This window comes from Hippocampus bargibanti, linkage group LG10 (genome assembly GCF_051943395.1).
Source record: "Hippocampus bargibanti isolate YZ-2025 linkage group LG10, ASM5194339v1, whole genome shotgun sequence".
NCBI lineage: Eukaryota > Metazoa > Chordata > Actinopteri > Syngnathiformes > Syngnathidae > Hippocampus > Hippocampus bargibanti.
Genome location: NC_142743.1, coordinates 14,522,542 through 14,535,039, shown reverse-complemented (window position 1 = coordinate 14,535,039; position 12,498 = coordinate 14,522,542). Strand labels below are relative to the sequence as shown.

At 38.4% G+C, this 12,498-nt stretch overlaps 1 protein-coding gene across 1 annotated transcript; it reads right to left on the bottom strand.

Annotated features, from left to right (window-relative positions):
- Nucleotides 1-231: 231 nt before the first annotated feature.
- On the bottom strand, nt 232-9,415 carry odad3 (outer dynein arm docking complex subunit 3). Its single transcript, XM_089006268.1, has 13 exons — nt 9,269-9,415; nt 9,045-9,166; nt 8,882-8,959; nt 7,440-7,613; nt 6,762-6,863; nt 6,546-6,671; nt 6,254-6,370; nt 5,978-6,127; nt 4,913-5,073; nt 3,284-3,440; nt 2,357-2,503; nt 1,922-2,009; nt 232-1,849 (listed from the first exon to the last, which is right to left on the bottom strand). The coding sequence occupies exons 1-13, from the start codon at nt 9,345-9,347 to the stop codon at nt 1,731-1,733; spliced, it is 1,620 nt and encodes a 539-aa protein (XP_088862394.1). The 5' UTR covers nt 9,348-9,415; the 3' UTR covers nt 232-1,730.
- Between the last annotated feature and the right edge of the window lie 3,083 nt (nt 9,416-12,498).

Genomic DNA, 12,498 nt, shown 5'->3' with positions numbered 1-12,498 from the left:
CCAACCTCTTAATGGTCAAGTGGGTATGTTTACCACTAGGCCCACACATCCCAATTTTTCAATTTAAAGGGAATATGAAGACCAAAAAAACCATCCAAAATCATTTCTTACTATTGTACAGGTATAAACTGCAATATAATCCAAAGAATGACATTGCTATAATATTTCTTTTATTAGTAACAATGATTAGAGGATATGCACTAACACAAAAACAAAGAAATGTAGGTTATTGTACAAAAGTGAGAGTCGGGGGGGGTGTGAGTTCAAGTGGTTTCGATTAGTTGAAACTGGTCTGGCTGGTTGACTCCAAGACAGCTGTTTGATACATGCAGTCCATAACAACAGAACCTCACTGTGGGTGTACCGAGCCATTTCTTCAACCATTGTGCGAAATGTAGTGGAAGAAGAGTCACTCCACCTAGCAACCTTCAAACAGGTTCCATGACATCACCATTATAAGCACTTGATCTGTTCTTGTTCTGTCTTGTGCATGCACAGCTCGCCTCATACTATACCAAAATTGTCACCGTTGACCTCCTGATGACGATAATGGCGCATCACACACCATATTTAACAGAGGATTCTTTAAAAATAAAAACTAAATTGTTTCTCGAACTGCAAATACTCTAGATCACAGATGTCAAAGTCAAGGCATTTTTCTTACTCACCCGCAAGGGTTCTGAGTGATCAGCCACCATGACGCGCTTCCAGGATTTACTGTGATTATATGCATCTTTTGTTTTTTTTTTGTTTTTTTGGAGTGTTATTGTATTTGTATTCGTACAGTACAGTGATACCTTGGTTTTCGAACTTAATTGGTTCCAGGACAGTGTGTGAAAGGCGAAAAGTGTGTGTCCCAAAAAATTAATTTCCCATAGGTAACGATTAAAATAAGAATAATCTGTTCCCAGGTGCCCATAAAACATAATTTTCTACTTTCTGATTTTCTAAGCCTTAAAATTACACAAAATGTACCTTATTTAAGTATAATAAATGTTCTATTGTATTATAATTAAAGAAATGAACTGTAATAACTACTGTATAATAAAGTCGTTTTATTTACCTTTGTGATGGTCGTTGATGGTTTCATCAGCATTAAACACTTGATGAGGAACGGACCCTTCTTCTTTCACCATCTTGAGGAATGATCCCTTGTCAGTGCTTTCTCTGTGATAATTTTATCTAGTTCCTCATCAATTGTGTTCTGTTTAGCCGGGTTGATAACTTTTTGCATCAAGTGTACAAGTGTTGTGTGGGTTGTTTGTGGAGCCTGATTGATGGGATATTTTAACCTTGCAGTCTACACTCTGCCTTTGAACTCTCAAAGTTGAAACTCTCTCACTGTTGTCTGCCTGTCTCTTTAATGTTTAAACCACCTCCCCTCACTGCTGCTTTCTTGACCAATCACGTGGCTTTAACTGAAGACTGGGGGCAGGGAATAGAGGACAAAAACAGTCGGCTGCCATTTTGTTGTCAGAAGAACCGGCTCGTCCGCGAAAGACACATCACTCATTGAGGCAGCTCTGTGTACGAAAAAAGTTCGTATGCCAAGGTAAAATTTTCATAAATTTAACATTCGTAAACCAAAACGTTTGTAAGCCAAGGGGTTCGTAAACTGAGGTATCACTGTATTTTTTTTTCCATCCATAGTATAGTTTTGCTTTTTGTATCGAGCAATGACCTGCGCTACCTAATCAAAACTCTCCACTCTCTGCCTTTGAGAATCTCAGCTACTTGCCCTTCTTGACCTTCCAGGATTTATTTTTGGACATGGAATCAATCATAGCCTGAGAGCGGCGCTTTAGTGCCTCTCGTGAAAGGATGCCTTCTTCCTCTTCATTCTCCTCTTCTGAAACCAACATTGCAAATGAGTGCCCTTGTTTACACGTTTGTGTGTGTGTGTTCCTGTGTGTAATCTCACCGTTTGTTAAGAGCCCCATCTCTTGGTCCTCCGACACAGTGACTCGTTTGTTGTAAGCAGGCAGTTGCTTCTCAATCATAAAATAGAACTTCACAAAAAAACATATGTAGCCGTATTATTTGTTTGTGTCATTCTCTGTCCGTCCGTTCATCCACGCATCTGTCCATCCATCACCCAATTGCATTTTCTTGTCGCCCACTGAAAACTATGTTTTCTAAAATGCTTTTTTTATATTCTATTGTATACGTTCATCAACTTACATCAAGGTCAGCTTTTGTTATAACATTCTTGTGTTCTTGTCAATGAGCTAATGAGTGCCTTTAAGATTTTATGTATCCAAAACACCCATTTGTGTTTCGGCTAAAAGCACAAACGGGTAGCAAAAGAAAAAGTGTCATTCCCCAAGCAAAATCTCAACTTCTCGCTGTGTCTCACCTCCTCTTCTTCCATGTCCTTGGAAATCTCTTTGAGATCCATTCCACGAAGCTTGCGCTGAAGGAACAGCACTTTACGCTCACACTGGGCCAGCAGCTGCACTACAAATTCTTCGGAGTTTGGAGAAATATCTGGCGGTGGTTCATTCTTTAACAAGGACATAAGAGGCAACATGAGTGATTGCAGAAAAAAAATAATACTTAGACAAAATATGTGCAGTTCCTGAGTAAATTTACTTGACTCAAGACCAAACCTACCAAAAAAAATCTGAGAGAAATCTGCAACACACCGATGACCAAATTGAATCTCAAACAGTCTAAATCATAGGTGTCAAAGTCAAGGCCCGCGGGCCAAATCCGGCCCGCCACATCATTTTTTTCGGCCCGCGAAAGCAAATCAAACTTGTTAAATTCCATGATAATTGCTAAAATCTGAGCCAAAATTTCATATTTTTGGATGTCAACCACAATAAAAGTCATTATTCTTGACTTCAGATTTGAAAACGAGTTAGTCATTAATTTGCTGTGTGCTCTTTATGTAATATTTGAAGGGATTTAAACATTCTAATGGGTTCCCCAAATTCATAACGGCCCTCGAGAGGAAATCATAACTACAATGTGGCCCGCGGCAAAAAAAATGACTTTGACACCCCTGGTCTAAATCAAATTGATCAAATTGCAGCATCTCTCTTGGGCCAGTAGGTGGAGGACACCCTGAACCGGCTGCCAGTCAATCGCAAGGCACACAGAAGAGAACAACAATTCACATTCACACCTAAGGACAAATTTGGAACTTTCAATCATCCTGACATGCATGTTTTTGGAATGCAGGAGGAAACAGAAGAACCCGGAGAAAGCCCACACGAGCATGGGTAGGCCGCCAATTAATTTTCACTAGAAGGATTTTTTTTCATTGTTTTTTTTTTACCAGAGAGATTTGATTAAGTTGATCTGATAGGTGCTCCACTCCAGCTTGGATACTGCTAAGGGTTTTGACAAGACAAGACAGACGTTCCTTCGCTGTTTCACAACTCTGCTGCTTAACCACCAGCTCTTGTTCACACTTGTCCAGCAACCTCTGTTCACTATGGAGAAAATGAATGGGCTTTTTTAGACAGAAGCATTATTGATCATTTAACTCATTCACTGACATTCACGAATTTATTCGGGAATTGAAAATATGACATGGAGCACCATTCCCAAATTTGATCTTTTTTTTCCATTCTTGGGTGCCGATAAAGCGCTGGCCTTGGCCTCTGGCAATGTTTTGTCTTTTCCACAAGGGAGCAGCATTTCACTTTTTTCATGTGTGTGCTTTGTTCCAGCTTCAGCTGTTGTTTAAGCTTTATAAACCAATGTGTAAGTATTGCATTGTATTTTGGACAGCCGCCCTTGTTTAAAGCTCATATAACTCCAGACCCATAAAATTTAGAAATTAACTCTTTATTTCTGATGAAAGAAGAGAGTCTACGGTTGCTAACGCTGTATTGAATGTTTGTGTAGTCCGAAAACTCAAGCAACCTATGTACAGTGATACGTCAGTTTACAAACTTAATTGGTTCCCAGAAAGTGTGTGTAAGACAAAAAGTTAATTTGCCAAACATGTATTTCCCATAAGAAACCATGAAAAATGAGATTAATCCATTCCCAGGTCCCATAAAAAACAATTTTCTACGAAATAAGCCTTAAAACTACACAACATATACCTTATTTTATGTATAATAAATGTGCTATTGTATTTTAATTAAAGAAATAAACTGTACTATGTAGTAGTCATTTTATTTACCTTTGTGATGATAGTTGTCAATGGATGATGAACTTCTAGGTTGTCCTTTGATGATATCCGAGTGAATTTGCCGTGCTTTCTCAGCGATAATACCCTCACACAAACGCACACCTCGTTCGTGTTTCTCGATGATCTCCTTCTTCTGCTCGACCGTAATTATGTGTTGTGACCTCTTCGGCTGAACACTAGCCTGTGGTAGGGTCTTTTTCGGTCCCATAATAGCAAAAGTATGCTTGATAACAAACCACATATGCACTCAAGGAAAGGGGTGATGAAAACCAGTCCGCCATGGCGCTTTTCTCACCGTGTGGTTTGGTGTTCTTCCGCCGAAAACTAGTTTGTCAGCCACCGTGGCGCTCGGTGTGGTTTGGTTCGTTTGCCGAAAACTAGTTCGTATGCCAAGATTATATTCTCGCGAATTTAATGTTCGTAAGGCGACAAGTTTGTAAACTAAAGCTAAAGCTAAAGATGAGGTATCACTAATAGTTGTATTAAGTTCATCCTGTCTACACTGTCTGTAAGAAAAGAATCTGTTTTACATTAAATGAGGTATCACTGTGTTCTGTGGGTCCTGCAATTCAAGTAATAATGACAAAAACCCTGCCGCTGGAGTGCACACATTTTTGCACGTCTGGCAGTGAATGAGTTAAAATAATTATTTATCATTTTAAAAACTCTAAACAAGAAAACAAGTCAAGTGGCACATGCATACACATTCTCAGAAATGACACAAAGATCATCGTACTACTGCTGCACTCCGACTTTTCTCACCTAGACAGTTTTGTTTCTCCCGAATACTTCATGGCGTCAAACTGTTTTTTCAGTTGCACCTTCTGCTCCTTTAGCTGCTCCAGAACATACTCGTTCTCTGCTTTCATTACTTGCATATGTTGATGAGTTTCCCTCTGGGCAATGTAACGATCCATGACCTCCTGTAGAGAGGACACAGAAATATGTATGTATACTACAAGTTGCAGAAGACCTTTTCCTCATCATTTTTTCTGACTTTAGGCCACCAAGGAACAAACAGAATAAGCACAACCCATTAAAAGAGTCTGGAGTCCTTTCAGCATGGTGCAATGGTGCTTAGAACATCTGTCTAACAGTTCTCTGCTTTGGGGTTGTCAGGATACTGTGTGACTTCCTCTCATATTCTAAAAACATGCACATTAATGTTTGATTTACCACATAGGTATGAATGGTTGCTAAACTGCCATCCTATAGCGGACAAGGGATCAAATGATGGAGAGATGGAGGTTTTCCTCTCGTCTTGATAAAAACTACTGCTTTTTGTATTTTTATGAAGCGGCACACATTGGTTTATATAGCGCTATAACAGCTCAAGATGGAAAAAATGGAAACACTGCCCCCTTGTGGAAGAGAAAAACATTGCCAGATGCCATGACCGGCGCTTTATCGGCACCCAAACAAGAAAAAACAAAACCCGAACAAAATTTGGGACTGGCGCTCTGTCATATTTTCAATTTCCAAATGAATTTGTGCATGACATTGAATGAGTTAAAGACACATTATTAGGAAGCAGTAATGTAAGTCGATACAGGCTGAAGTGACAGAAGTTTTTCTCTTCCCTAAAAGAGAACATTGTCTGAAAAAAATGCTCAATCAAATTGAACAAACATAGTTGAGTCATGACAAAACTAGTTATCCATCAATGTGTTTGTCTACATATAATAATACAATGAGATAATTCCAAAAACATTTACTTGGTTTCACAGTCATAACGGCTCTTTGAGGGAAAAGCTAACTCCAAAGTCGCCCGTGACAAAAATGTTGTTGACACTCTTGGTGTAACCGATGCCTTTTCCGCATTGTTACCTGTGTATCTGTGTAACCAGTGGCATCCTTCATACTTTGGAGAGTCTCATCAAACATGCTAATGCTCTGTTCCATTTCAGCAGCCATCTTGGCTGCGCCCGACTCCACTTCACTGTTCAGCTCGTCTTGTTGTACATTTTTCCTCTGAGCCTGTAGATCATAACAGTGGGGTTCAACACATTTGATTACGCTTGATTTAACGTGTTGGTTTTGAGATTTTCTCATGCAAGTGAACAATACTCAATACTGTACAGTCTTTTTGTTTTTGTGACTCACATCTAATTTTTCAGCCCTGGCCTTGATTTCCTGCACCCTTTTCCGGTAGATGGCTAAAAGATAATCTTTTTCTTGGTGCTCTTTGTAGAACAGCTCCTCCTGTTGCTGTAACTCGGCCTGGAAGGTTGCAAAAAGTGTGTGTGTGAGCAATACAAAAATAGTCAATAGGAGATTGTGTCACTTGTAACTTGAAGCAGTTTATGGATGAATATGATGCTAGAGTATATTTACATAAAATCATTTGTGCCAGTGTAAATTTGATGAAATTGTGTAGGACATATTGGTAAATTACAATTGCAGTTTCTTTGGACAACTGAGCTTTGTTGTTCATATCCTGTACTTCCTGCAATTCCTTCCTGTACTTCATAATTTCTGCTTCGAGACCGTCTATTTGACCCTGAAAAGTCAGGCCCTCCTCCTGCCATACATTGAACAAAAAAAAGAGAAGGATGATTGAGTCAAGGTCTCCCAATTGAGGAGGGTCCTTCAAGTCATGGTGAAAACTAACTTGCAAGTGACGTTTGAGTTTGAGGTAGTTTGTCATAATGTTTGCAGCTTCCTTGCACTTTAGCTGGTTCTTCTCCAGGCAGTTCTGCAGTGACCTCAATTTCTGCAGGTTCAGAGAGCAAAAAATGTCAAGTGTTTTGACCACGTTTAATCAGCTAAAAAACAGCGGCACACTAACACATTGGCACATGCAAACATCAGAATCACAAAATAGCACAAAATGTACATGGGACCAAATATATATGGGGATGACTTTCCTTCTATGTAATGTATATATTTTTTAAATAAACCAGATGAACTAATCTATTTGAAATAATTGTCATTTTCTGAAATCTAATCATAAAAATAAGAGTCTTGAGGTAATTCAAGGTAAGAGTGGCCTTGCATTTGTTTTGCTTTTCTGCATCAGATTCCTGTTCTTCCGAGTGGTGAATGTCAAATTTTGTGAAACCTCTTAAAGGCAAAGTCGACATTGGACTCCTACAGTTTTCTCACTTTAAAAGGATGACAGATAGTTTGAAGCTAAATAAATAAACATACAAATGTGTCAACGCTTGTCATTCGTATGAGTTGAAGAGTGGGGGTGAATAATTAAAACTACTTTTTTTTAAATCAGGTGTTGAGTCAGTCAGAGTGGCAGGAAAATGTCAGTTTTTGCATGTAAAAAGAAAAGCACTACCATTGTAATTTCCTCCTTTTCTGAAAGTGCTTGATTGAAGCCCACTGCTTCCAATCTGAGACACTCCCTCTTGAGGTCCTCGAGGCGACGCTGATGAGTTAGAGTTGTGTGTCTCAGGGCGTTGAGACGCTTCATTTTGGATGCTACCCGATGTTCAAGTTTGGATAGGGCTGCCTGGGAGCACAAGAGGAGAACCCTTACATTTCATGTATTGCTGTGTTACATCTTGAAAGCTAAGATACATTAAAAATAAGTTGTTGAAAACAATTGTGACAGATCATTGATATCTGTCCAAAACAAACCGGTAATCCGGCTATATTCGAACATTTTTATCGGATCCGTCGAAGGATTGTCCTCAGTTGTTATCCGATGTTATGCTTTGTGTTATTAGTGATTTTATTTCTTCCCTGACTCTAAACAAATAACTCTAGAACGACACAAGTAGAGGAGCCCCTGCTAGTCTTGAATGCTGGTATCTGTATCAATAGCTGCATCTATACCGATGTCTGTATCTACGGTATATCGATATCTGTTTCTATATCTATATCTCTATCCATATCAATTGTCCCCCAAATATTTTATCGTGCACTAGTCTACAAGAATGAAATTGAGTTTGTTAGTTTAAAACTCACAATGAAGTAGTTTAGAGTGTAAGTTTAAACTCTAATTAGTGTAGTTTAGAGGAATTTAAAACTTTAATTGGTGTTCAAAGTAATGAAAGAGATGCCCATTTCATGGTAAAATCAGAGCATTGTCATAAAATGGTGAGTAGTTTTACTTTATTTGAACGTTGCTGTGCCGATGACCATGTTGTGTTTTGGGGCCTTTTATCGAGCATCTTCATCGTTATTAAGTTCATTGAGTGTCTTGTTCTGTAGCCACAAGGGGACACAAGCCAGTGTCTTATTGTGCCAGTCCCCCAGCCTGGATTAACACAGAGGGTTGTGACAGGAAGGGCATCCGATGTAAAAGATGTCTGTATCAATATCTATATCTATATCTATATCTATATCTATATCTATATCTATATCTATATCTATATCTATATCTATATATCTGTATCTGTATCTGTATCTGTATCTGTATCTGTATCTGTATCTGTATCTGTATGTGTATGTGTAAGTGTATGTGTTTCTCTCTCTTCTCTTTCTGTATATTTATTTATTATTTATTATTTATTATTTATTATTTATTATTTATTTTTTTTTTAATTTTTAATTTTTTAATTTTAATTTTTAATTTTTAATTTTTAATTTTTAATTTTTAATTTTATTTATTATTATTTCATTTATTATTGTATCTATGCTTGTCTGTGACTGTAAAGTGCCCTTGAGAGCGTTTGAATACATATTTTTTTTACATCTGACATGGTTATAACACATACATATCGATGTTGCTGTGGCCACATTGCCAATATACATTCAGAGTTGGTGCATACAAACCTTCCCAGACATTGGTCGTCCCATGTCCTTTTCCACGCCTCGGCCGTGTAAGGCCGACTGAACAAATTGTTGTTCATCCTAAAGAGGAAAAGACAGTCGAATGTGGTCAATATGATCTCAGTGAGGATATCGAGGCATCACGTTGCGTGTCTGTTGTCCTCACGGCTTCGGCTTCCGCAACCCTCTTTTTCAGGTCCCTGTTCTCCTCTCGGAGTTGCAAGATGTTCTGGCGGTTCTTCTCCAAAGCTGACTGGGAGCTTTCATAGTAGGCACTCCTGTCGCTCTCTGCCCGTCAGCGCGTAGCGTGAGGTCATAATCATTATCACACTCGATTTCATCAATTAAGTTACAAGTGATCACAGCCTCGACTAAGCGAAACCAACTTACCTAAAAGTTGAAGTTTACGCTGCAAATCCGCTATTTGGTCGTAGATGGACGTTTTGGTGTTTTCAGATTCAAACAGCATGTTTTCGGTATAATCTTATCATTGAGCAAAAGGGAAGGACCGCGGACTCCAAAGAATGGACCGAGCACCATGAGTACCCCGCCGCGTTGCCTAGCAACATGTAAACTCTACTGTTTACACTCTCTTGACTACAAGTGAGTGTAAACTTTGTGATGTCATTTGTAGTTAAACTTTGACAACGTACAGCGCGTTCGTTATGAAGCCATAACGTAGAATGTAGTGATAAACGATCAAAATATGCATGGACTAAAGATGCCGCAGTGGGAAATGTGCACATACAGTACTTTTAAGTGTCCTGAAGACGTCTTTGTTTTTTAATTTACAACGTGTGAAAACAGACGTCATGTATTTTCACTCGCCATACTTTGTCACAAACGCTCGTTACTGTTTTGAAATATTGGAAGATGACAATGCAGGGTCAAAAAGACATAAGGGTCGCTTCCACCGCGGTTGACATCTTTGTTGACAAATTGTAACGTCCGGTGTTTGTGATTTGCATGTTTGAGGGCTGGGCTGGTCGGGGGAGTGTGACGTCACGGAGAGAAGGGAGGACCCGACAACTAGGAGTCCGCGATTTTGTTCTTCTCTCCTCTTTTTTCTTCTTGTAAAATGATTATCTGTCAGGAACTCCTATTTCCTAAAATATCAAGTATGCAGAAAGATTTGCTGAGACACACCTCAGATGTACTTTTAGAAGCTCCACAAGCTATTCAAAACCAATGGTTTTGTCTACCTTTGTTGTGTTTTGTTTGCAGTGTTGTTTGTTTGTTTGTTTCTGTTGCTTTGTATGTTTGCATGCCATTTGAATTAATAAAAAAAAAAAAAAAAAAAAAAAAAAAAAAAAAAAAAACTAGGAGTCCGCGAGAGAGCCTGTGTGGATCACACCAGGGGCATTACAATACAGTAAAGTCTCGTTATATCGATATTCAAGGGAGTCCGAAAAAATATCGATATAACCGGGACTACCGATATATCCGACCCTGTTTGCATGTAATTTTCTCCGTGCGTGCATAGAAATAGTATCGATATAACCGGGACTATCGATATATCCGATATCCGATAGTATTTTTTTGCCGAAAAAAAACAAGAACATTGACCACTGAAAAGAAACGTGAACGAAGGAACGATATTGGCAATGGCAAGGGATTTGAAGAAGCAAGCTAAAAATAATTGTAAAAATGATTCATAGACACGGGCGGATTTTTTTTTATTCCTGGAGTTTCATCTTGAAGGCCAGCCCACTGTAGTTCACAACGTCTTCAAAGAGAATGCATATTTTTACCCTTATTGTGTGAATGTAAAGCAGCTTAAAACATAAATATGAACATTGTATTTGATCAAAAGTACAACAGAATGCACTCAAGATCACAGCCAGTGTTAGAACTAATTGTTTAAAAAAATAGTCGACGCCCGTACTTGTCATTTGCATTTGTCACAGAAACCGGAATCAAGTACAGTGATACATTGGTTTTCAAACTTAATTGGTTTCAGGACAGTGTGTGAAAGGCGAAAAGTGTGTACCCCAAAAATTAATTTCCCATAGGTAACGATTAAAATAAGAATAATCTTCCCAGGTCCCCATAAAACATAATTTTCTACTTTCTAATTTTCTAAGCCTTAAAACTACACAAAATATACCTTATTTTATGTATAATAAATGTGTTATTGTATTATAATTAAAGAAATAAACTACAGTATAATAAAGTCGTTTTATTTACCTTTGAGATGGTTGTTGATGACTTGATGGAATGGAGTGGCTGGTTTCATCAGCATTAAACACTTGAAGAGGAACTTAACCTTCTTTCGCCATCTTGAAGAATGATCCCTAGTAGGTGCTTTCTATGTGATAATTGTATCTAGTTCCTCATCAATTGTGTTCTGTTTAGTTGGATTGGGTTGATAGCTTTTTGAATGAAGTATACAGATGGATTGTGGGTTGTTTGTGGAACCTGATTGATGGGATATTTTAACCTTGCAGTCTACACTCTGCCTTTGAACTATCAAAGTTCAAACTCTCACTGTCGTCTGCCTGCTGTCTCTTTAATGTTTAAACCACCCCCACCCCCCTCACTGCTGTCCTTGACCAATCACGTGGCTTTAACCCGACTGGGGGAGGGGAATACAAGACAAAAACAGTCGGCTGCCATTTTGTTGTTAGAAGAACAGGCTCGTTCGCGAACGACACATCAATCATTGATGTACGAAAAAAAAGTTCGTATGCCAAGGTAACGTTCGTATGCCAAGGTAAATTTTTCAAAAATGTAACGTTGGTAAACCAAGAAGTTCGTAAGCCAAGGGGTTCGTAAACCGAGGTATCACAGTCCAGGTATTGATTTGAAAGCAGAGCTTTTCATTTTGAACAGTAGTGGAGGATTTTGTGGCGCACAAGAAAATCAGTTACAAAAAAAAAAAACACCCCGTGCTCATGAAATATATAAAAACCGATCCTGCGACTGGAAAGTGACCTTGAGAGTTTTTAAAGGCGCTTTTAAATTATAAATGTATTATAAACATTTGAGGGATTATCCGAAGAACAAAACTGCTATTAGTCCCGAATCTTTTTATAATCACAATTATGTCAAGTATTGCTTCATGTCACAAAGGTACAGCAAGTGATGAAGAATGAATGACTATCTGTGTCTATGTGTTGTCATATTATTTATTTAGTTTTTTTACTTCAAGATGGTGCCATGAGAGTGGCTGCCTTTCTAGTAGCTCCGGTATTTTGTTTTCTATTTTCTTTCCTCTTCCTTTCATAACTTTGCTGCTGTGAAATTTAAATTTCTCCAATGCGAGACAAATGTACATCCAATTCAATCCAAAAATCTTTCATCATGACCTAAAATGCCATTTGTGGATGTGAAAGCTATTTTGAACATTTAAAAGATCAGATAGAACCTCAAATCCAAACATTTTCATTCCCTGCAGTGTGGACACAGCCTTATGATCTTCATGTCAACATGTGGCATATTAAGATGATGTTAAGACCAGAAAAAAAGGCAGGTGATGGGAAGGTTAGTCATAATGGCTGCATCATAGGGCCAAAAAAACACAGCACTTAGTGCCAGTCCAGTATCCTTTCAACTTTTCATAACTTTACTGCTGTGAAATGTAAATTTCTCCACAGCGAGACTAATACAAGTAAATCCAA

What these genes read in the sequence shown, in the direction of transcription:
- odad3 (XM_089006268.1), bottom strand. Translation starts at nt 9,347, where the DNA reads ATGCTGTTTGAATCTGAAAACACCAAAACGTCCATCTACGACCAAATA. An exon ending in AACTTAATCAAATCTCTCTG is followed by an intron (nt 2,504 to 3,283) that starts GTAAAAAAAAAA and finishes TCCTTGTTAAAG; the next exon opens with AATGAACCACCGCCAGATAT. An exon ending in GATGGGGCTCTTAACAAACG is followed by an intron (nt 1,850 to 1,921) that starts GTGAGATTACAC and finishes TGTTGGTTTCAG; the next exon opens with AAGAGGAGAATGAAGAGGAA.